At 37.2% G+C, this 26,448-nt stretch overlaps 1 protein-coding gene across 1 annotated transcript in view; it reads right to left on the bottom strand.

Moving 5' to 3' along the window:
• Positions 1-26,448, bottom strand: part of PRKAR2B (protein kinase cAMP-dependent type II regulatory subunit beta) — a 117,948-nt gene that overhangs the window by 78,508 nt on the left and 12,992 nt on the right. The window contains exon 2 of the mRNA XM_077164235.1: positions 11,320-11,355. Within this exon, the coding sequence (XP_077020350.1) occupies positions 11,320-11,355 (36 nt within the window). The remainder of the gene's footprint in view (positions 1-11,319; positions 11,356-26,448) is intronic.

Here is a 26,448-nt window from a genome sequence, read left to right as displayed (position 1 = left end):
CTTGGATCTGTAAATTTAGGTCTTTCATAAGAGTTGGGAAATTTTCAGTGATAATTTCTTCCATTAGTTTTTCTCCTCCTTTTCCCTTCTCTTCTCCTTCTGGGACACCCACAACACGTATATTTGTGCGCTTCATATTGTCATTCAGTTCCCTGATCCCCTGCTCAAGTTTTTCCATTCTTTTCCCTATAGTTTCTGTTTCTTTTTGGAATTCAGATGTTCCATCCTCCAGTTCACTAATTGTAGCTTCTGCCTCTTTAGATCTACCATTGTAGGTATCCATTGTTTTTTCCATTTTTTCTTCTTTGTCCTTCACTCCCATAAGTTCTGTGATTTGTTTTTTCAGATTTTCTATTTCTTCTTTTTGTTCAGCCCATGTCTTCTTCATGTCCTCCCTCAATTTATTGATTTGGTTTTTGAAGAATATTTCCATTTCTGTTCGTATATTCAGCATTAGTTGTCTCAGCTCCTGTATCTCATTTGAACTATTGGTTTGTTCCTTTGACTGGGCCATATCTTCAATTTTCCGAGCGTCATCCATTATTTTCTGCTGGTGTCTGGGCATTTGATCAGATTTCCCTGGGTGTGTTACACAGCTGGTTGAAAGCTTTTTCTGTAAAATCTCTGGGCTCTGTTTTTCTTTTCCTGCCCAGTAGGTGGCGCTCGTGGCGCTCGTCTGTCTGCACCGCAGTCGGCCCGGGAAACCGCGCGTGGAGGTGGGGGTCGCTGGCTGCCGCGGCTTGGGAGAGTGCCGGTCCTAATTGCCCAGCTGGCCCGAAACGCCAAGCGTGACGGGAGGGCCCCGCTATCCAACGTTCCCAGTCAGGCCAGTGAGCCACGTGCGTGGAGGGGACCCCAGTCGCCAGCCGCCCTGGCCGGGAAAACGCGCGCCCCTCGGGTAGCTCACCGCAGCAGATTCTCCCTGCCCGTTCAGCTGTTCCAGAATGGGGTACGCTGTCTTTTTGGTCTCTGTCGTGACTCTGGGAGCTGTTTCGTATTGTTTCTGTTTCTTTAGTTGCTTTTCTGGAGGAGGAACTAAGACCCGCGCGTCTTACTAAGCCGCCATCTTCTCCGGAAGTCTCTCCATTACATCTTGAATAACAAGGTGACATCTACTTAATGTGTAAGAATAACCTCCAGGATAACCTCTTGACTCTGTTTGGAATCTCTCAGCCATTGACACTTTGCCTCATTTCACTCTTCCCCTTTTGGTCAAGAAGGTTTTCTCAATCCCCTGATGCTGAGTCTCAGCTCATTCTAGGGATTTTTCTCAATCCCTTGAGGCTGCATTTCAGCTCATTCTAGGATTCCTGTCCCACGTTGCCAGGAAGGTCCACACCCCTGGGAGTCATGTCCCACGTAGACAGGGGGAGGGTGGTGAGTTTACTCGTTGTGTTGGCTGGAGAGAGAGGCCACATTTGAGCTACAAAAGAGGCTCTCTTGGGGGTGACTCTCAGGCCTATAAGTAGACTTGACCTATCCTTTGTGGGGTTAAGTTTCATATGACCAAAACCCCAAGACTGGGGGCTCAGCCTAAAGCTTTGGTTGTCCACACTGCTTGTGAGAATGTCAAGAATTCAACTTGGGGAAGTTGAATTTCTCCCTGTTCTCACCATTCCCCGAAGGGGATTTTGCAAAGACTTTTCCACTCACTGATCAAATCACTCTGGGATTCATCGGGGCATCACTCTGGACAAACCAACAAAATCTCATGTCCTACCCAAGATTCCAAACACTTATGGTGTTCAATCAAGCTATCTGCATAAGTTATATTAGGAAATGCACTAGTCGAAATATAAATTTTGCACCAAATAAACATTTTTTGCTTTAGTCTCACACATAAGTAGAAATTTTAAAATATTAATTACCATCTATTTTCAGCACCCTGCAGTAATGACATTCCTTTGCTTTTCCTCATGCAAAAACATTTTTAAAATTTGTACATTTAGTCACTATCATTATACACTCTAGGCATTCCTAGATTATACCATCTCAATCTTTATCGTCTATCTTTCTTTCTGATTTCATTTATGCCCCCAGTCCTCCTCCCTCTATCATTCTCACATGCAGCTTCATTCAGTGTTTTAACATAATTGTATCATAGTTAGGTAGTATCGTGCTGTCCATTTCTGAGTTTTTATATTCAGTCCTGTTGCTCAATCTGTATCCCTTCAGCTCCAATTACCCAATATCTTACCCTATTTCTATCTCCTAATGGTCTCTGTTACCAACGAAATATTCCAAGTTAATTCACTAATGTCAGTTCATATCAGTGAGACCATACAGTACTTGTCCTTTTGTTTTTGGCTAATCTCACTCAGCATAATGTCCTCAAGGTTCATCCATGTTGTTACATACTTTATAACTTTATTCTGTCTTACAGCTGCATAATATTCCATCATATGTATATACCACAGTTTGCCCTAACAAGCTTTTAATGTTAATTCTAACGGAACTCTAAAGTAGATTTGGTTATGGTTTCTATGGATTTAAAAAGGAGATACTGATAAAAACTAATTGCTAAGAATCAAAAGGTATTAAAGAAGAACAAAAGCAGTATAAAGTTAATCAGTTTAATTATTTATTCATTTTAAGATACGATATGGAGTGCTGTTTAAAAATAGGTTAAAAACAGGTGTAGTGGTATGGGCAGGATAACATAGATACAGTGTATCTGAATTTCAGAGCACATTTGGTGCTTTTTTTTTTTTTATCATGTTTTAGTAGAAATTGTCCAATCTATGCTGTAAGGCAGGGCCCTATTCTTTCAATGCCTCTCTACAATCATTTCCATTAATCATCATCTACCATATGCCTTTCATTCCTGAATCAAGCTTATGAAATACTAAAACCTCTAAAACTCTTATAAGTCTAGGAATCCTGTTTGAACATAATAAGTAAAACTTGATTTCTTTTACTTATAGAAATAAAAACTCAAACTTCTGAGCAGACACTGAAAGCATGTGAAGGCAGGAGAGCTGAGCACAAATAATGTTATTAAAAGTATAAAAAATATACTAAGCAACCTATTTACTAAAACTACTTTCTTAACATAAACATGCCTCTCACCTTCGTGAACCATAACAAAAGAAACAGCAGGAAAAGGGGAAATGTTTGCAATGATTCAGGTGTGAATATTTATTTCTGATAGATGCAATATGAATATCAAAACCCAAAAATATAAAGATTGAGGAAACTGAGTCAGAAGATTAGAAATATACTTAATGACTGAGATTAATTTTGCTGTTTTCATTCAACCAACCAACAGTGATTGGGGACTTAGCACTAAACATGGTGCTAAGTGGCAAGACCACAAAGAGGAACAAGAAGCAAATTCATTTAGGTAATTGTGGTTGATTTTACAAGCCTTATTTTCTTCCCCAAATTATAGTTATTACATTAAAATTAAAGTTGTATACTTTACTTCTGAAAAGAAAAAGCATATCTGAAATAAAATTTCATCAGAAAAAATATCTTAAATTTTTTAAAGCTTTTTTTATTGTATAGTATTAACATATACACAAAGCAAAGAAATAAAAAAGCAATAGTTTTCAAAGCACTCTTCAAAAAGTGGTTACAGGATAGATTCCAGAGTCTGTCATGGGTTACCATACAATCCTCTCATTTTTTTCCTTCTAGGTGCTCCAGAATATAGGAGACTAGAGGGCTTAAATACTTTTTTATCATCACAATCGACTTTCTTTCCTTCTTTTTTTTTCTGAACAATAACATATATACAAAAAAGGTATACATTTCCAAGCAGTTAGTTGTAGAACATATTTCAGACTTTGACATGGGTTACAATTTCACAATTTTTGGGTTTTACTTCTAGCTGCTCTATAATACTGGAAATTTTTAGAGATATCAATTTAATGATTCAGGATCCATATTCATTTGTTAGATCCTATCTTCTATGTATAATTCCACTGCTTTGATCTTTCATATCTCTCATTGGGGCTGTTTGTGCTATGGCAATTCTAAATTTTTGATATTGGAAGGGTCTGTCAGCAATATGGGGTAAGGGAGATAGAACTATCTGAGGTTCTGGAGAGGATGGGCTAGGTTTCAGGACTTAGCTGGACCAGGGACCCATCTGGAGGTTGTATGTTTCTGGCAAGTTATTCTAGTGCCTGGAATCCTTGTGGAATCTTATAAATAGCCCTAGGGGTTTAAACAGTTTCTCAAAATCCAGAAATAATAACCACCACTCGGGACTTAATGTGTCTGCTCTAAAAGCTTACAATATAGGCCCCAGTTTTCTTATAAGAATTTCAGGCATCATTTAGAGGGCCCAAAGTCCACAGTCCATCAACATTCTCAATTTGAGATAATTTAGTTGTTCCCAACAGACAGAAAACCAATAAACACACCCTCACCAAACAGTAGATCTAAACCTCCTCTCGACTCTTGTTCCTCACCCCATTATTTATCTGCTGTTGCTGTGGTAGTGCTGTCTACCCATGAGCAGGGAATGTTTTTCCACCTACTTAACTCTTTGATTACTTTTAAAAATGTTATGTACCTTTCTGTGTACAAGTCCTTTATGTCCCAAGTTAAGTTCATTCCTAAGTATTTGATTCTTTTAGTTGCTATATTGAACGGAATTTTTTTTTAACTGACTCCTCAGCCAGCTCATTGCTTGTGTATAGAAATATTACGGATTTTTACACATTAATTTTATATCCCGCCACCTTGTTGAATTTATTAACTCAAAGTAATTTTGCTGTAGATTTCTCAGGATCTTTCAAGTATAGTATCATACCATCTGCAAATAATGAGAGTTTTACTTCTTTCTTTCCAATTTGGATGCCTTTTATTTCTTTGTCCTTCCTGATTGCTCTAGCTAGAACTTCTAGCACAATGTTGAATAACAGTGGTGACAGTGGGCATCCTTGTCTTGTACCTGATCTTAGGCGGAAGGCTTTCAGTCTCTCTCCATTAAGTACGATGCTGGCTATCGTTTTTTCATATAGTCCCTTTATCATATCAAGGTAGTTACCTTTGATTCCTATCTTTTGGAGTGTTTTTATCAGAAAAGGATGCTGAATTTTGTCGAACACTTTTCAGCATCAATCGAGATGATCATGTGAATTTTTCCCTTTTGATTTGTTAATGTGCTGTATTACATTCATTGATTTTCTTGTGTTGAACCATCCTTGCATTCCTGGTATAAACCTCACTTGGTCATGGTGTATAATTCTTTTAATGTGTTGTTGATTTTGATTTGCTAATATCTATTATTGCAAATTTTTGCATCTATGTTCATTAGGGAGATTGGCCTGTAGTTTTTCTTTCCTATAGTATCTTTATCCAGTTTGGGTATTAAAATGATATTAGCTTCATAAAATGAGTTAGGTAGAGTTCCTTTTTCCTCAATTTTTTGGAAAAGTTTAAGCAGGATTGGTGTTAGTTCTTTCTGGAATGTCTGATAAAATTCCCCTGTGAAGCCATTGGGCCCTGGGCTTTTCTTTGTAGGAAGATTTTTGATGACTGATTGACTCTCTTTAATTGTGATGGTTTGTTGACAACTTCTATTTCTTCCTGAGTCAGTGTAGCTTGTTTGTGTGTGTCTCCAGGAATTTGTCCATTTCATCTAAGTTGTCTAGTTTGTTGGCACATAGCTGTTCATAGTATCCTCTTATGATTTCTTTTATTTCTTCAGGGTCTATGGTAGCACACCCCTTCTGATTTCTGATTTTGTTTATTTGCATACTCTCTCTTTTTTTCTTTGTCAGTCTTGCTAGTGGCCCATCAATTTTATTGATTTTCTCAAAGAACCAACTTTTGGTTTTATAGATTCCTTCTATTCTTCTTTTGTTCTCCCATTCATTTATCTCTGCTGTAATCTTTTATTTCCGCTCTCCCATTTGCTTTGGGGTTAGTTTGCTGTTCTTTCTCAAATTCCTCCAGGTGTGTTGTTAAGTCCTCGATTTTTACTTTTTCTTGTTTTTTAATATAGGCATTTAAGGCAATAAATTTACCTCCCAGCACAGCCTTTGCCACATCCCATAAGTTCTGATAAGTTGTATTCTCATTTTCATTCATCTCCAAATAGCTGCTCACTTCTCTAGCAATCTCTTCTTTGACCCATTGGTTGTTTAAGAGTGTGTTATTTAATCTCCATATATTTGTGAATGTTCTCATTCTTTGGTGGTTATTGAGATCCAGCTTCATCCCACTATGATCAGAGAAAGTGTTTTGAATAATTTCAGTGTTTTTAAATTTATAAAGATCTGTTTTGTGCCCTAGCATATGATCTATCCTGGAGAATGTTCCATGAGCACTAGAGAAGAATGTATAACCTTGTGCTTTGAGGTGCAATGACCTATGTATGTCTGTCAGGTCTAATTCATTTATCAAGTTGTTTAACTTCTCTATTTCCTTGTTGATACTCTAGTTGTTCTATCTATAGAGGAGAGTGATGTACTGAAGTCTCCTACTACTATTATTGAAACATCTATTACTCCTTCCAGTTTTGCCAGGGTCTGTTTCATGTACTTTGGAGCTCCCTGATTGGGAGCATAAACATTTATGATTGTTATATCTTCTTGGTGAATTGACCCTTTAATTAGTATATAGTGTCCTTCTTTGTCTCTTATGACGTCTTCACATTTAAAGTCTATTTTGTCCGATATTATTATAGCTACTCCTGCTTTCTTTTGGTTACAACTTGCATGGAAGATCTTTTTCCATCCTTTTACTTTCATACTACTTGTTTTCTCGTGTCTAAGATGAGCCTCTTGTAAGTAGCATATAGTTGGATTATGTTTCTTAATCCATTCCACCAATCTCTATCTTTTAATTGATAAGTTTAGTCTGTTAACATGCAAAGTTATTACTTAAAAGGCATTTCTTGATTCCACCATCTTATCTTTTTAATTTTGTCAGATCTATATATTCTTTGCCCTCTTTCTGTTTGTAGTATTTAAATTACCCTTAGTGGTACTCTTCAATTCTGTGCCCTCACCCAGACCTCCCTCTCCTATCTTTTTTTTCCAGCTGGCAGAACTCCTTTTAGTATTTCTTGTAGGGCTGGTCTCTTGTTGACAAATTCTTCCAGGACTTCTTTGTCTGTGAAAACTCTAATCTTTCCCTCAATTTTAAAGGACAATTTGGCTGGGTACAGAATTCTTGGCTGGAAGTCTTTCACTTTCAGGATCTTGAATATATCATACCACTGCCTTCTCACTTCCAGGGTGCCAGTTGAGTAGTCTGAGCTCAGTTTTATTTGATTTCCCCTGTATGTAGCAGATTTTCTCTTGCCACTTTCAGGATTTTCTGCTTCTCTTCAACATTTGACAGACTGATTAGTATGTGCCTTGGGGAAGGCCTATGTGGATTTATTCTGTTTGGAGTTCTTTGGGTTTCTTTGACTTGTATATTTATGTCCTTTATGAGGGTTGAGAATTTTTCCCCCAATATATCCTCAACTACTCCTCCTAGCCTTTTACTTCTCTCTTCTCTTCTGGGACACCAATGATTCTTATATTTGTGCACTTTGCTTTGTCTATCATTTCGCTGAGTTCCCATTCAATTATTTCCATCTTTTTTGCCATTTGTTGTTTTGAGTCTTCAAAGTCAATTATCCTGTCCTCTTTATCACTTATTCTTTCTTCTGTCTCTTCAAATTTGGTGTTGTATACCTCTAGTATTTTTTTTTTTTAATTTGGTCAACAGAGTCTTTAATCTCTGTGATATCTGCTATCTTTCTATTTATTCTTTTAAATTCCTCTTTGTGCTCTTCTATTGTGTTCTTGATCTCCTTTATGTCATTTGCTATCCTGCTTATTTTTTTTAAGTAGAATTGTATGAACTACTTTGATTATTTGTTTGAACATCTGTGACTCCTCAGGTGTTTTAATTTGGTCATTAGGCAGGGCTATATCTGTCTGTATTGTGATATGTTTAGTAATCTGCTGTCTTCGTGGCATGTAAATATCTTGATTGATTTACTTTGGGAGTTGAATTCTTTCAGTAGTCTAAGGTCTTGTGTTTGTGGGAAGGTTGTACAGCAGGGAGCAGGGCATGGGGTGGAGCACTCAGTATGGTGATTTGTTTCAGGGCAGGTATGGGCTCAGGGCATGTTATGCTGGTGCTTGTGAATGGTGCAGCAGCCAGGGAGGATGTAGCTGTATGGGTGTATTGTTCTGGGGGACGTATCCCTGGTGTGTGCTGATCTAAGGTGGTGTGTGCTGATCTAAGGCACTTTGTGCGCATGCGTAGAGCTGTGACAGCAGGCCAGCATTACACCTTCATGGATTGGAGACAGATGTGACCCAGCTGCGCAGGTCAGCACTTTCTTATAGATGGGAGGTGAGGCTGAGGGCTGTGAGCATGCATGGTTCTAGAACTGCTGTAACATGTGGTTCACAGAGCTGAATGACATGATTACGGGCCTGAGTGTGCCGTAAATGCATACACAGAGCTCAGGGAGGTTGGGATGAGGCTGTGGGACACTATGGCAGGGGTGGGGTGGGGGGTAGGGGTACCTTAGGTATGGAGGTCAGTGCCTGCAACCTGTATGTGCTCATAACAGCCTACGGGGAACAGGGAGGGGGAGTTAGTGCTCGGGAGGGGTCTAGGAGAGGTGGGTTGGCTACACTTGAAGTGTGGGTGTGGAGCACGTATGTGCACTGGGGGCTGGTGGGGTAGGGGGGGGTCTCCTGAAGCATGGGGAATGGGAGCAGGTGAGGGGGTTCAGGTGCATGGGGTGTGGGGTGAATCACTGGTCACAGGGCTGCACTGGTGAGGGTAGCGTGCCCAAGGAAAGCGGCCTGGCTTACTTCCCAGTCCTGTGTACCCGTCTGTGCACTCCCGCAGGCTCCACCGCTCAGCGCCTCCACGCCAGGCTCCAGCTTTCTGCCTCTCAGTTCCTCGGCCTTTGCAACCAGGGCTGCTACATATGGTGCAGAAGGCTTTCCCCGGTCAGCCACATTCTTGAATTGTTGCCTCCATCGCCTTCCTGTCCCTTCTCTAACTTTTCCGTGGAGCAGGGCTAATCTCAAACTGCTCTAGTTGGCCATCTTTCCAGAAGTTCACTCTTAAATATTTGTAATTATCAAAATATGATTTTCTATAATGAGTTAACAACCATTTCTTTTCTTCTTTCAGGAAATACAACTTTTCTAAAATGTTGTATATCTCTACTACTATACTTTATTCTTAGCCACTAGAGTTCAAAAGGAAGTTGTAGAATTTCCTCTTCAGGAGAACTTAAGACTGTTGCTATATTCTCTTTTGATAGAAAAGTTTTAGAAAATCTTTTGTAAAAACTAAAGTAAGAGTTAAAAATAATTATAGTCATATATAGATGATTAAATAGGTTCCACTATTTTTCTCCTATATCACTGTTCTTTTTACATAAGATGGTAAATGTAATTTTAATTTTCTTGACTGAAAGACTGAAAATGTATATAAAATGCTTAGCCTAGTGCCTGACCCACCAAGGGTACATCATACATTAGTTCTCTTTCCTTCCAATAATCTACATTAAGATTCATTCTCATAACGGTTTCCAGCACATTATATTATTAAAATAGCAATTTTTACTGCTTTTAAAGCTAACTGCTACCTGAACTTCTATGGGCTTATTTATTTTTCTTTATATCAAATTGCTTCCTGTTATTTCCACTGACATTTTCGTACTTCCTATTACCTGGTATTCTAGAATAAATGAAACACTCTATTTCCTCATTTTCGACAAGTATCACTGAGATATACTGGACACAGATATGGGGCTAGGGCTAAAATAACAGCATTTTAAAACTAACTTAAATACTGAAGCCTCTGCCCCATCAATGATACTATACAACAAATAATAATGGAATCTGCAGTTTCATATTTCTACAGCTTGAGAGAGAAAGGCAGATTATTTCCTCTAAGACTCTTTAACTATGCTTCTTGTGCAAGAATTTTATATCCATGAAGACAAGATACTGATTCTTTCTTCTTTCCTTCCTGTTTCTACCACAGCTCATAAAAAACAGCACACTACACTAGAATATGATCCCAGTTGACAGCTCTACTTTTGGATAAGCTTTAATGCCTGATTGACATAAACATTATTTCCCTTTTCACAAAAGGTATTACAATTACACTTCATTTTCAGCATTTAAATAAATATGCCTTGAAATTGTAAAGTAGACACTATTACAATATAGCACATTTTCCTAATTCCTGACTTTTTCCTTAGAGTTTGTTCTACCACATAAGAAGAATAAACAATGCTAGTAAGTGCCAACAAGTTAAAAATAAAAATTGGGCGGGCCGCGGTGGCGCAGCGGGCAAAGTGCTTGCCTGCTATGCCGGAGGACCTCGGTTCGATTCCCGGCCCCAGCCCATGTAACAAAAACGGAGAAACAGAATACAATAAAACAAGAAAATGTTTAAAAGATGTTTCCCTTTCTTCCTTCTATCCTTCCTTCCTTCTCTCTGTCTTTCCTTTAAAAAAAAAAAATAAATAAAAAAAAAAATAAATAAAAATTAACCTCAAAACATCTTTAATATTATAGCACAGGTGGACATTAGGTGGCTTTATGAAAAGAAAATTCTAGCTATATTTAAAAGAAAGAGTTACTTTCTCAAACCAAATACAGAAACACTTTCAATTGTCCTCTATCATCAGAGAAGGAAAGATTTCATAGAGATGAATTTTCTAAATACTTTATACATTTCAATGCCCAAACTCATTTTATTTAAACTATTTGGGATAGAAATGCTGTTAATTGTATACCGCACTTCCTACTAATTTAAAGAGTACACAGAGAATACAGAACCTAATTTAAGCATTGTTTATTTCTAAGGCCTATCACTGTGAATATGCATTAAGATACTGTGGCATATTAGAGACAGTAATAACCTCAGGGTATTAACAAATGTAAAGCAATTTGCTCAAATTCTAAATGGCCTCATAATTACAAGTTCTTATTTCTGTATTTTACAGTTTTCCTATTCCTTACAAATTCTCACTCATCACTGTTTTCAACACACCCTATACTTGTCTTCTAAGTCACTGCCTCTAAACTGTGACTAGTAAATCAGATAACCATGCTGATTATAATCCTATCTACAGCAAGAACAAACGAAGTGGGGAAAAGTGTCTCCACTTAAAAAGGTACATCAGCCTCAACCCACAGGTCAGAGGGCATCTTCAGTTATTTATCTAGTTCCTGATGATATACATAGATGGTACTGGTTTTTTGGAAAATAACTGCCAAATAATTATTTCTCTACAGCAATTAATCTCTTCATATCTTCATGTCCGATACTATCAATTTTTTTAAATGTCACCATTAATAAGCAAAATCCGCAATGGCTTACCTGAGGCACGCCTTGTGAATCGGTTTATTACTGGAGCTAAAACAAAAAGCAGAAAAATATGATTAGATAAAAATTTAATTTACCCCAAACTCTGACATGGACCCCCAACTGGTAAATTATCCCATAATTTAAATAGGAAAAAAAAATGAATGAATAAATAATATGAGGAAATACCATAAATGTATTAAAATAAAATGTTTAAATTTCTAGTAATCAAAGAAATATAAATCAATATCAATAGTTCATCAGTTAAATTAGTCCCCCAAAAATATTTTAAATAAAAATCTCAGTTATAGAGGGTTAAACTTAACTGGGGCAGTGATATGATGCCTCTAAAAAACAATTTGGCTAATCTGAAATAGTGCATGATAGCCCATAACAAACTCTGAATCTGTAATTAATTGTTGATGTGTACTTTGAAAATCACTGCTTTTTCTCTCTTTTCTTTGTATACATGTCATATTTAACAATAAAAAAAGTTTAAAAACATTAAAAAAATAAAAAACGGGAAAAACAACAATTTGACTATTACAGCAAGTGCTATAAAAGTTTTGTGTCCTTTGATAAAGTAATTCTACTTTGGGAGATTGATCCTAAAGAAATAATACTGGAGAAGGGAAAAGATATATATATAAATATATCCAGCAACATCATTTTTAAAATGAAAAATGAAACAAAACTAAAAAATTTTGAAGTTATAATTAGGTGAAACATAGTATATTCTTGGTATTTTCAGATTTTATGCTTGTTTAACAAATTTTGTGCAACCCAAAGGTCCATGAGAAGCTAATTCTGTATCGGATGGTTACAATTTCAGGCTGGTGTGTGGAAATACATCACTCAGCTGGTAAGCCTACTATCTATTTTCCCCACTCATCTCAGATTAAATTTTTTAAAGAAACTTATTTCTTAATAGATGCAGGTAAATTTATGTTTCAGATTACATACAGAAAGGATATAACTTATTACACAGTATAATAATGAGCCTTCTGAGGTCCTGGGCTTTCTAAAATACAGTATTATTTTAGAAGTAGAATGGCATGGTTCTACTATAATACACGTGCATTCTATTCAATGCTGTTAAAATAGTAATTATGAAATTACTTACACAATGGCAACAACTTCAGTCAAATAAAAAAAGAAACCTTAAAACTTTATCAGGAGCCCACCCGCCCCGCCCGCCCTCCTCTCCCTCTTTGTCCGCCGGCCCAGTGCGTGGCGCCCACGCCCCGCCAGCCAGTCCGCCCGCCCCGCCCGCCCTCCTCTCCCTCTTTGTCTGCCGGCCTGGCGCGCGACGCCCACGTCCCGCCAGCCAGCCCGCCTTCCCCGCCCGCTCTCCCCTCCCTCTTTCCGCTTCTGCTCCAGCGGCGCTCCATCCGCCATCTTATCCTTCCCTTTCTCCTCCTACTCCGGCAGCTCTCCAACCACCAACGTGCCCTCTTCCGCCTTCACCGGCTCCTCCGCCACCGGCCTCAACAGCCTTGCCACCCTCACCTTTCCTCCTCCAGAACAGCTACTGGGGGAGTGCAGCTCCCCCAATACAGAGCAGCTCCCGGAGCCACGACGGAAATCAAAGGGATGGCGTACCCCATCCTGGAACGGCTGACTGCCTGGGAGAACCAGCTCCGGTGAGATCGCCGAGGGGCGCGGGCTTTCTCGGGCGGGACGGCAAGCGGCCGGAGTCCCTCCCTTCCTCCTTCCCAGGTCAGCTGGCAGAATTGGGCAGGCGGTCCCCTTGGATCACGGTGGCTGGCGCCCCCACCACCTAAGGCCCCCCGGACAAACTGAGAGAGTTGGGTCGGAAAACCCCAGACTGTGGAGAACGGTGACCGGGGGGTCCCTTCCAAACATATGACTCCCCGGTCCGGCTGGGAATAGTGCACTCTCCCGGGCTGTGGCAGCTAGCGCCCCCCCGCCACACTTGGCGCCCCGGGCTGACTAGGAAATTCAGTCTGGCGCTCTTCCATGCTGCGGTGGCTGGCAACCCTCCCTGCGTTAGGACCCCCGGGCCGGCTGGCACTCTTCCAACACGCTTCGGCACCAAACCTCCCCTATGGCGAGAGTTTTCCAAAGTTAAAGGACCCACAGCAACTTTCACTGGTGGAACCCGTACACAAACGTGTGCCATGAGCGCCACCTACTGGGCAGGATAAGAAAAACAGAACCCAGAGATTTCACAGAAAAATCTTTCAACCTGTGGGGTCCAACACCCAGGGAAATCTGACTAAATGCCCAGACGCCAGCAGAAGATAACGGATCAGGCTCAGAAAATTGAAAATATGGCCCAGTCAAAGGAACAAACCAATAGTTCAAATGAGATACAGGAGCTGAAACAACTAATGTTGAATATACGAACAGGAATGGAAAACCTCTTCAAAAACGAAATCGATAAATTGAGGGAGGACATGAAGAAGACATGGGCTGAACAAAAAGAAGAAATAGAAAAACTGAGAAAACAAATCACAGAGCTTATGGAAGTGAAGGATAAAGTAGAAAAGATGGAAAAAACAATGGATACCTACAATGATAGATTTAAAGAGACAGAAGATAGAATTAGTGATTTGGAGGATGGAACATCTGAATTCTAAAAAGAAACAGAAACTTTCGGGAAAGGAATGGAAAAATTTGAACAGGGTATCAGGGAACTCAAGGACAATATGAACCGCACAAATATACATGTTGTGGGTGTCCCAGAAGGAGAAGAGAAGGGAAAAGGAGGAGAAAAACTAATGGAAGAAATTATCACTGAAAATTTCCCAATTCTTATGAAAGACCTAAAATTACAGATCCAAGAAGTGCAGCGCACCCCAAAGAGATTAGACCCAAATAGGCGTTCTCCAACACACTTACTAGTTAGAATGTCAGAGGTCAAAGAGAAAGAGAGGATCTTGAAAGCAGCGAGAGAAAAACAATCCATCACATACAAGGGAAACCCAATAAGACTATGTGTAGATTTTTCAGCAGAAACCATGGAAGCTAGAAGACAGTGGGATGATATATTTAAGTTACTAAAAGAGAAAAACTGCCAACCAAGACTCCTATATTCAGCAAAATTGTCCTTCAAAAATGAGGGAGAAATTAAAACATTCTCAGACAAAAAGTCACTGAGAGAATTTGTGACCAAGAGACCAGCTCTGCAAGAAATACTAAAGGGAGCACTAGAGTCAGATACGAAAAGACAGAAGAGAGAGGTATGGAGAAGAGTGTAGAAAGAAGGAAAGTCAGATATGATATATATAATACAAAAGGCAAAATAGTAGAGGAAAATATTATCCAAACAGTAATAACTCTAAATGTTAATGGACTGAATTCCCCAATCAAAAGACATAGACTGGCAGAATGGATTAAAAAACAGGATCCTTCTATATGCTGTCTACAGGAAACACATCTTAGACCCAAAGATAAATATAGGCTGAAAGTGAAAGGTTGGGAAAAGATATTTCATGCACATAACAACCAGAAAAGAGCAGGAGTGGCTATACTAATATCCAACAAATTAGACTTCAAATGTAAAACAGTTAAAAGAGACAAAGAAGGACACTATATACTAAAAAAGGAACAATTAAACAAGAAGACATAACAATCATAAATATTTACGCACCGAACCAGAATGCCCCAAAATACGTGAGGAATACACTGCAAACACTGAAAAGGGAAATAGACACATATACCATAATAGTTGGAGACTTCAATTCACCACTCTCATCAATGGACAGAACATCTAGACAGAGGATCAATAAAGAAATAGAGAATCTGAATATTACTATAAATGAGCTAGACTTAACAGACATTGATAGGACATTACATCCCACAACAGCAGGATACACCTTTTTCTCAAGTGCTCATGGATCATTCTCAAAGATAGACCATATGCTGGGTCACAAAGCAAGTCTTAACAAATTTAAATAGATTGAAATCATACACAACACTTTCTCGGATCATAAAGGAATGAAGTTGGAAATCAATAATAGGTGGAGTGCCAGAAAATGCACAAATACATGGAGGCTCAACAACACACTCTTAAACAACAAGTGGGTCAAAGAAGAAATTGCAAGAGAAATTAGTAAATACCTCGAGGCGAATGAAAATGAAAACATAACTTATCAAAACTTATGGGACGCAGCAAAGGCAGTGCTAAGAGGGAAATTTATTGCCCTAAATGCCTTTATCAGAAAAGAAGAAAAGGCAAAAATGCAGGAATTAACTGTCCACTTGGAAGAACTGGAGAAAGAACAGCAAACTAATCCCAAAGCAACCAAAAGGAAAGAAATAACAAAGATTAGAGCAGAAATAAATGAAATTGAAAACAATAGAGAAAATCAATAAGACCAGAAGTTGGTTCTATGAGAAAATCAATAAGATTGATGGGCCCTTAGCAAGATTGACAAAAAGAAGAAGAGAGGGGATGCAAATAAATAAGATCAGAAATGGAAGAGGAGACATAACTACTGACCTCACAGAAATAAAGGACGTAATAACAGTATACTATGAACAACTTTACGCTAATAAATACAACAATTTAGAGGAAATGGACGGGTTCCTGGAAAGACATGAACAACCAACTTTGACTCAAGAAGAAACAGATGACCTCAACAAACCAATCACAAGTAAAGAAATTGAATTAGTCATTCAAAAGCTCCCTAAAAAGAAAAGTCCAGGACCAGACGGCTTCACATGTGAATTCTATCAAACATTCCAGAAAGAATTAGTACCAACTCTCCTCAAACTCTTCAAAATAATCGAAGTGGAGGGAAAACTACCTAATTCATTCTATGAAGCCAACATCACCGTCATACCAAAACCAGGCAAAGATATTACAAAAAAAGAAAACTACAGACCAATCTCTCTAATGAATATAGATGCAAAAATCCTCAATAAAATCTAGCAAATCGTATCCAACAACACATTAAAAGAATTATACATCATGACCAAGTAAGATTCATCCCAGGTATGCAAGGATGGTTCAACATAAGAAAATCAATTAATGTAATACACCATATCAACAAATCAAAGCAGAAAAATCACATGATCATCTCAATTGATGCAGAGAAGGCATTTGACAGGATTCAACATCCTTTCCTGTTGAAAACACTTCCAAAGATAGGAATACAAGGGAACTTCCTTAAAATGATAGAGGGAATATATGAAAATCCCACAGCTAATATCATCCTCAATGGGGAAAAATTCAAAACTTTCCCCCTAAGATCAGGAACAAGACAAGGATGTCCACTATCCCCACTATTATTCAACACTGTGTTGGAAGTTCTAGCCAAAGCAATTAGACAAGAAAAACAAATAGAAGGCATCAAAATTGGAAAGGAAGAAGTAAAACTATCACTGTTTGCAGATGATATGATACTATACGTCGAAAACCCAGTAAAATCCACAACAAAATTATTAGAGCTAATAAATGAGTACAGCAAAGTAGCAGGTTACAAGATCAACATTCAAAAATCTGTAGCATTTCTATACACTAGTAATGAACAAGCTGAGGGGGAAATCAAGAAACGAATCCCATTTACAATTGCAACTAAAAGAGTAAAATACCTAGGAATAAATTTAACTAAAGAGACAAAAAACCTATATAAAGAAAACTACAAAAAACTGCTAAAAGAAATCACAGAAGACCTAAATAGATGGAAGGGCATACCATGTTCATGGATTGGAAGACTAAATATAATTAAGATGTCAATCCTACCTAAACTGATCTACAGATTCAATGCAATACCAATCAAAATCCCAACAACTTATTTTTCAGAATTAGAAAAACCAATAAGCAAATTTATCTGGAAGGGCAGGGTGCCCCGAATTGCTAAAAACATCTTGAGGAAAAAAAACGAAGCTGGAGGTCTCGCGATGCCTGACTTTAAGGCATATTATGAAGCCACAGTGGTCAAAACAGCATGGTATTGGCATAAAGATAGATATATCGACCAATGGAATCGAATAGAGTGCTCAGGTATAGACCCTCTCATCTATGGACATTTGATCTTTGATAAGGCAGTCAAGCCAACTCACCTGGGACAGAACAGTCTCTTCAATAAATGGTGCCTAGAGAACTGGATATCCATATGTAAAAGAATGAAAGAAGACCCGTATCTCACACCTTATACAAAAGTTAACTCAAAGTGGATCAAAGATCTAAACATTAGGTCTAAGACCATAAAACAGTTAGAGGAAAATGTAGGGAGATATCTTATGAATCTTACAACTGGAGGTGGTTTTATGGACCTTAAACCTAAAGCAAGAGCACTGAAGACGGAAATAAATAAATGGGAGTTCCTCAAAATTAAATACTTTTGTGCATCAAAGAACTTCATCAAGAAAGTAGAAAGACAGCCCACACAATGGGAGACAATATTTGGAAATGACATATCAGATAAAGGTCTAGTATCCAGAATTTATAAAGAGATTGTTCAACTGAACAACAAAAAGACAGCCAACCCAATTACAAAATGGGAAAAAGACTTGAACAGACACCTAACAGAAGAGGAAATACGGATGGCCAAGAGGCACATGAAGAGATGCTCAATGTCCCTGGCCATTAGAGAAATGCAAATCAAAACCACAATGAGATACCATCTCACACCCACCAGAATGGCCATTATCAACAAAACAGAATATGACAAGTGCTGGAGAGGATGCGGAGAAAGAGGCACACTTATCCACTGTTGGTGGGAATGTCAAATGGTGCAACCACTGTGGAAGGCAGTTTGGCGGTTCCTCAAAAAGCTGAATATAGAATTGCCATATGACCCAGCAATACCATTGCTAGGTATCTACTCAAAGGACTTAAGGGCAAAGAAACAAACGGACATTTGCACACCAATGTTTATAGCAGCGCTATTTACAATTGCAAAGGGATGGAAACAGCCAAAATGTCCATCAACAGAAGAATGGCTAAACAAACTGTGGTATATACATACGATGGAATATTATGCAGCTTTAAGACAAGATAAACTTATGAACCATGTAATAACATGGATGGACCTAGAGAATATTATGCTGAGTGAGTCCAGCCAAAAACTAAAGGACAAATACTGTATGGTCCCAGTGATGTGAACGGACATTCGAGAATAAACTTGAAATATGTCATTGGTAACAGAGTCCAGCAGGAGTTAGAAACAGGGTAAAATAATGGGTAATTGGAGCTGAAGGGATACAGACTGTGCAACAGGACTAGATACAAAAACTCAAAAATGGACAGCACAATAATACCTAATTGTAAAGTAATCATGTTAAAACACTGAACGAAGCTGCATCTGAGCTATAGGGTTTTTTTTTTTTTTTTTTTTTAAAGGAAAGACAGAGAGAAGGAAGGAAGGATAGAAGGAAGGAAGGAAGGAAGAAAGGGAAACATTTTTAAACATTTTCTTGTTTTATTGTATTCTGTTTCTCTGTTTTTGTTACATGGGCTGGGGCCGGGAATCGAACCGAGGTCCTCCGGCATAGCAGGCAAGCACTTTGCCCGCTGAGCCACCGCGGCCCGCCCTGAGCTATAGGGTTTTTTTTTGTTTTTTTTTTTACTATTATTACTACTTCTATTTCTTTTCTCTATATTAACATTCTATATCTTTTTCTGTTGTGTTGCTAGTTCCTCTAAACCGATGCAACTGTACTAAGGTACGATGATCATGCATCTATGTGATGATGTTAAGAATTACTGATTGCATATGTAGAATGGTATGATCTCTAAATGTTGTGTTAATTTCTTTTCTTTTTTTTTTCCGTTAATAAAAAAAAAAAACTTTATCAGCACTACAATTTATACTGTATGAAAAATATCTATGCATAGGAATAAGAACTAGAAGAAAACTTTACTGCATATCAGATGTTTTATATTAATCCTTATAGTCATACTACTAAATATCAGCATCTTCATTTTTATTGATGAAGGCATTTTATAGTAAGGCTCAAAATAATTGATTAATTTGCTTTATATTACACACAGCTACTCCACAGTAAAGCAGGAAAATTTAACAGAAGGGCATTTAGTAGCAAAATGCTGTCTCACAGAGAATAGAGACTGAAAATAGTGATTCCTGAAACTGCACAATAGTTGAATATTTTCTTCCACTTTGATTTATATTATTATTATAGATTACCTTTGTGAAATACATAAGAAATTCATAAACCCAATTATTAAAATATTATAGTTTACAGCAAAGCAATATCCTCCAAATTGATCAAAAGAGTTAAAATTTCCATTATTCCTATGTCAAAATAATTGAGCCACATATTTGCACAAGGACAAATTACTTATATAAAAACTTCCGTCAGTTTTCTTGGACACTTTCAAACCCCCCCTCTTTCCACAACACATTCAGAACCTAGTGTCCTAAAGAAATCTTGCTCAGTGAACTAAAAGGACAATGAATGGAAAATGTAAAAACACTCAACCACAGGAATGCAGAACAGATAGTGCAGGCAGATAAAGGCAAGTTGAAGGTAAAAACAGATCTCAGCCTTGGGGCAAAAATGGATTAAATATTATCTGCCCGGCTGCCTCCTACAGACAATGAAATCACAGGACTGTAAACTTCTAGTCTGAAATTCTGAACAGCCTTTGTTTTCCTGCAGTCCCTTAGGTTTCTGTGAATCTCTGAAGTGTGTAAAGCAGAGATTTTCCACACAATTGGAAAATGCCATCTAGGAGGTATTTTCTAAATTTGTGGGGGCAATTTTGATTGCCACAATAACACAGAAGACACCCTTGGCATTTGGAAGGCCAACTCCATAAATACTAAATGACCAGCAAGGTACAAAAGGACAGTCCTGCACAACAAAGGACAGTTCTGTATTCCACACAGCCTTTTTTTTTGCACTATTTTCAACATCCCACTGGGCATTCACGTTGGTTTAAAAAAAAAAATCAGTTTATAGCAATGCTGAGCTAAGGGCCTAACACTATTTTATATATAAGCATGACTATTTCATGCAGTTTTAATAAACTTTGAATTTTCCAAGAACACAATTACCACATAAGTCACAGGAAGGCTTAATTTTGCTTTGTTTGGGATTTCAGTAATAGATGCTTACCATTTCAGAAAATCATGTCATCGCTGCAGTGTCATTCACGGTATTTGAATTGCCAATTCAATGTGCCTGAACAGGCTATATTTGCAGCTTTCAAATTTTTAGTGATTCTACATATAGATATGAGAATCTAACCTCATTTATGACTTCTTGTGTACATATTAAAGCATATACTTACTGAAATACATTTTATTTACTATAAATTATTTTATCTTTCCTTTATATTTAGGCTAGAAATTATATTAATTTTAAAATTATGAGTAGATATATGACCATGATTTTCATTTCAGGATATCAAATGAGTCATTGGGTCAGACAGTATTGAGAAGACTGGGTACACTAGGATAGCCGTGGTATGCAGTGTTCAAGGTAAATACTGGGTTTTGACAACAAATTGTCAAGAATCCAATCCCTCAGCCCCCATATCCACTTGCAGGGATGAAAACGCAAGTGTTTCCTGCACAAACTTTTGCCAAGTTTACAATTTTTCTAGATTTTCTTAGTTTTCGCTTCTAAAATAGGGAAGAGGATTGAAATTCAGAATAGAAGCCCTGCTGGTAAAGAAAGAAATGTGCATATGGCCTGGGCAGGCCTAGCATTCCCTGAACTCAGGAGACTAACAGGAATGGGTTAATGGGGAAAGCAAGGCACACAATGTTAGCAAGACATTCCACTTAATTAGCAGTGTGGAGTGAGGGGTGGGTGGGGCAAGGACAGGGCACCCCAAGGCAGTCAGGAGGCCTGGGCTCTGCTACTGGGTCCCTATCTCCTTCTATGAAACCTTGAATAAACCCTGTATCTGTGATTTAACTTCTCAACTTACAAAATATGGAAAGTCAAAACTTTCAGGGGAATTTTATCAAGAGAAAAAAACACTAAATATTTTGAAAGTACTTGTAAACTATAAATTATTATTCAAATATAAGAGATTATTATTGTGCATTGATAGTGCCGTTTTTAAAACATAAAAATAGTACAAATTCCCCCCAAAATTAACAGATGTTTTAAACTGTGACAAGTCAAATTAAGTTTTCTCAGACTCTTAATTTCTACCTTTAGATTTTCTTATTCTAGGGATATTCCATGAATATGTGCAGTGCACACATATATACATAAATACTAGAGACTAGAAGAATATAGAATGAAGCAAATAAGAAACTTATCTGCTTGGAGAAAAAAATATGATTTAAGAGTACAGTAAACTAAATCCCTAACATTTTCAACAGGTACAACCTAAGATCTTAATGAATCTCCAAGGAAAAAAAATAGAAATATTTATATAGGTTTGACTTTCACCCAATGCCATTCCAGTGGAATACTGAGAGTCTTGTGATCCTACGAATATCTTCATGTTTGTCTCACACCAGAGAGATCCTTTCAGTCCCCAAACTACATTCCACTAGTTTGGTTTTAGCTCCTGTGCTCCCAAGAGAACCAAAAGTGTAACTGATTTAAGTCGTCTTTGACGCAGGAGAAAAGAAAGTCCTTCATTACCTGAGGTAAACTGAAAGAGCCGCTCTGTTCCTAGGAATGCAAACAGTTTCTCACACCTGTTTGACTCTCCTGAGTTCCCCACCTGTCTGTGAGGCTCCCACCTGCAGCAATTGCTTATCTTCTTACCTCTACGCCTGACACAGCGCCTGGCAGAAATCAGATGCCAAACAAATACCTGCAGAATGCATAAACTAATGAATTCTGCGAAATACACAGAACAAGTTTCCTTGTTTCCACTTACTTTATTGCTTCATTGAAGGCTGAGGCTGGGCACTGGAAATGTAACAGAGTACCTGTCCCTATGGAACTTAACCAGATCTAGTTGTATTTTCAACTTACACCATGCAAGTAGCTACCTAACTCAGAAAAATCGAAGAAAAAGGTAAATTCAGTCGATTAGAAAACAAATATTTTATAAAAATAAAAACAGTTGGTTGAAAGCGTGAACCTATTAGTCTGGTTTCCAAAAAAGAAAGCCAGGTTGATAGTACATACAGTTTGCATTTTTGAACACTGCTGGGTGAGAAATTTCTGGTTATAAAATATTAGCCTTGAGTTGTGATCATTAAAACAAAACAAACAAAAATGCTCTATTTATATTGGAGTCACATTAGTTAAATGAGGTTTTTTGGGGGAAGAGAATCATATACCCTAAAATGAAATATACACAATAATGTTGGCCTGAGATGAATAATTAGCATTCTCATCATCCTTTTATTAATGGCCTTTTCTAGCAGTATATGCTTTCTGAATCTGGTATCTGTTTAAATAAAAGATACCAGAAAATGTGGGAGTTGAAATCACATAAGCTAATTATTTTTGACAGAGTAAATACTAAACTCAGAATAAATTAATTTCTCTTTTGCCTCTATTTCAAAAATTAGAAGTGAAATAACGACTATCTTTGAATCAAGGAAGAATTAACTTTCTTAAAATATCAATACCAAACAAGCAAGCAAAAACACCAATAACAACAACAAAAACTCTGATATATTTTGTTAATTAACCTAGCAAGCAAATTTTCAAATTTATTTATACATGTTTAATTCCTGATATTGAAAAGGACTGCTTATTTTCTATAGTTTTTTTAAGGGATTGTGAGTCTTGTCATTTTTACAAATACTCAGAGATATTCTAGTTGCCTGCCACTGTCCTGTGAGCCCCTGAGCTATGTTTTCAGAAACACAACATCTATCTCTGTGGAAACAGGCCTCTGGAGGGGCTTGAGGATACTCGGACGGAATCACAGTTGCAGGGTATTCTTCAAAACTTCACCATCATGGTCTTAAAAAGACACAGATTATGAACCATGTACCTTCAAAGTACATATGATCTGACATCATGGGAACTGTTTGAGGGGAGGATTTGGGGGATCAATTTTCTCCTTTTTTGATTATACAGAATAAATTACAGAGACGTGTCCAATTTTTTTATTTGAGAGGAAATGCACAATTCAATGAGTTGCAAAAATCTCTCCCAATCCCTGTCTAGCCCTGATGAATATGAGTTCTGACCAATTACCATCATCATCTAAAACAAACATGTAAACAAATATATATTTCAAATTTATTAGCTACAGCATCCACCATATCACTAGAATTAGAGACATTATAGCTTCACCCTTCTTCTCGTCTCCTACCTTCAGTCAATTTCACTTCCTAATCAATTCTGTCTCTTGCGTATTTTGATGGAATCCACCATGCTTTGCCATCTTCATGGTTACTGATCTGGCTAAGGCTTTTAAATCTCACCTGGAACACTCCAAGTCTTTTCTAAGTTATTTTTTCACTTTACTTTTAGAGTCAAAATTAGATTCATGCTATCCCCTATGCAGAAGGTTCTCTGCCTGGCCCCCTTTCCAACTTCAAATGAAAGTCCAGCTTCATAATCTTTAGTGAAACAATTATAACCTTTTTTTGTGTCTTTAAAAGGTTTTTTATTTTTCCTCACACAAGAGTCATTGGCCTTCTTAGCAACTTCAGATAACAAAATATACTTTTCATTTTTTTAGAAGCTTTCCTTCTTCCATTTATTGAGTGCATACCACATGCCAGGTAACGTGTTACTGTAATCATTCAAAATTGAAATAATACTAGAGACTAGAAGAATACAGAGGGAAAAAATAGGAAGCTTATCTGCTTGGAGAAAAAAATATGATTTCAGAATACAGTAAACTAAACCCCTAACATTTTCAAGAGATATAGCCTAAGATCTTGATGAATCTCCAAGAAAAAAAATATTTATATAGGTTTGACTTTCTCCCAAATGCCATTTCGGTGAAATACTGAGAGTCTTTTGTTCCTATGAATATCTTTATGCTTTCTCACCAGAGATCCTTTCAGTCCCCAAACTACATTCCACTAGTTTGGTTTTAGCTCCTGTGCTCCCAAGAGAGTCTCACAAAGTTACAGAGAGATGTCAGGCAGAGCTACAGTCACCTAAAGGCTTGACTAGGGCTAAAGGATCCACTTTCCAAGGTAGGTCACTCACAGGCCTGGAGAGTCACTGCCGCTTGTTGGCAGGGGGCTTTGGTTCCTCTCTGTAGGGCTGCTTAAGTATACTTGCAAGATGAAAACTGGCTTCTATCAGTGTGAGTGATGCAAGGGAGAGCAAAGTAGAAGGCACAATGTCTTTTATGACATAACCTCAGAAGTCACATTGTCAGTTCTGCCCTGTTGGTTACACAGGTAAACCTCAATGTGGGAGGAGACCATATAAAGGCATGAATACTGGGAAGCAAGAATTATTGAATGCCATCTTAGAGACTAATCACCACAAACAGAAAAAGCCTAAATAAAACACTGACAAATCAGATGATTTATTAAAACAAATAAAATATTCATATAATCCACTGCATTCCAGGAACAATGAAATGGTTCAACATCAGAAAAATTCCCTAAAGAAATACACTCTATTTACTGAGAAGAGAAAGAATAGCAACATGATCATCCAAATATACGCAAAAAAAAAAAAAAAAAAAAAATCAGTCACTCAAATTCGATACTCATTCATGAGTTAAAACAATAATTCTCCAAGAGTACAAGGTGGGGGAAATTCTTGGACTGATTAGAGGTACCTATCAAAACTCTTCAGGAAACATAGATTTAATGATATACCCTTCAAAGCATTTCTTTAAAGTCAGAAATAAGGCAAAAATGATCACTATCCCTGTTGTAATACGAACTGGAAATGAAAAGTTAATGTGCAGATAATTCAATGGTCTACAGAGAATCTAAGGAAACATATAATGTGAGTTTAGCAAAATTGTTAAAAATATGCTTACAAAAATAACTAGTCTCTTGGTATACAGTAATGACAAATTAGAAAATGTAACGGGAAAAAAAATCTCAATTACAATAACAAAAATGATATCTTGGTATAAAACTAAGATAGGCAAATCCTTTATGGAGCAAATTATATACCAGTACAGAAGAATATGAATGGAAGACTAAATAAATGGAGCTATATCATGTTCATGGAAATGAAGACTGCCATTAAAATGCTTGTTCTCTGCAAATTTGCTTATAAATCTAATGCAATTCCAACAAAATTCCCAATAAGGTTTTTCACAAATTGAAGACATTTATCCTGAAAGTTCTAAGGAATAATAAGCCTATGAATAGTTACACAATTCTGAAGACAAAAAATGTGAGCTTCTTATCTAACCATTTATCAAGTCTATTATAAAGTCATATTAACTAAAAGAAATAGGAATTGATGAAAGGATATACAAATAAACCAACAGAACAGGAAAGAAACATTAAATACATCCACATACATATGCAAACTAGGTATTTAGAAATTACTGGGGAAAAATGAGTTAATAGATGGTGCATATTTTAAAAAATGAAATGAGAGTCTTATATCACTCCACAATTATAGCTGAATTAAAAAGTCTTAAATGTGAAACTCAAAACTTTTAAATTTTTAGTAGAAAATAAATTATCTTCTTAATTTGGGGTAGATAAGGATTCCTTAAACAAGGCACAAAAAGTAATGTTAGTATACATTAAAATTAAGGAATTCTGTTCAACCAAAGTTCTAAACAAAGTGACAAGACAAGCTCAATCAATTCTGGGATACTTTTTCAATGCATATTATCAACAAAGGATTAGTAACCAAAACATCCAAAAAGGAGAGAGAGACAAAGAGAGAGAGGGGGAGGGAGAGAGATGGAAAGAGATGGAGAGAGATGAAGAGATATCTTCCTACAAATCAACAGGAAAAACAAAATTGAGCAAACAGGAAAAATTACAAAGAATAAAAAAAAAATTCACAGAAGATGAACTACAAATATGTCCAAAGGTGCTCAATGTTACTAGTAATCAGGGAAAAGCATATCAGGCAATATGAGGTTGAGTTAAAGCTGTGCATACCCTACAACACCAGTCTTTCCATGCTTAAGTATATTCCCTTAAGAAGCATTTCTTCAAACATTTTTGGTCTCAAACCTCTTTACACCCTCAAAAATTATTTTTGTATGTTATATCTATCATATAAATGATATTGAAGTTAAAATACATAAATTTTATAAATATTAATTTATTTGAAACTAACAGGGAAATAATTATATTATCATGAATAAGATATTTTTTATGA

This window comes from Tamandua tetradactyla, chromosome 1, assembly GCF_023851605.1.
Source record: "Tamandua tetradactyla isolate mTamTet1 chromosome 1, mTamTet1.pri, whole genome shotgun sequence".
Classification (NCBI taxonomy): Eukaryota; Metazoa; Chordata; class Mammalia; order Pilosa; family Myrmecophagidae; genus Tamandua; species Tamandua tetradactyla.
The sequence above is the reverse complement of the archived record's forward strand: the minus strand, read 5'-3'. Positions and strand labels throughout refer to the sequence as shown.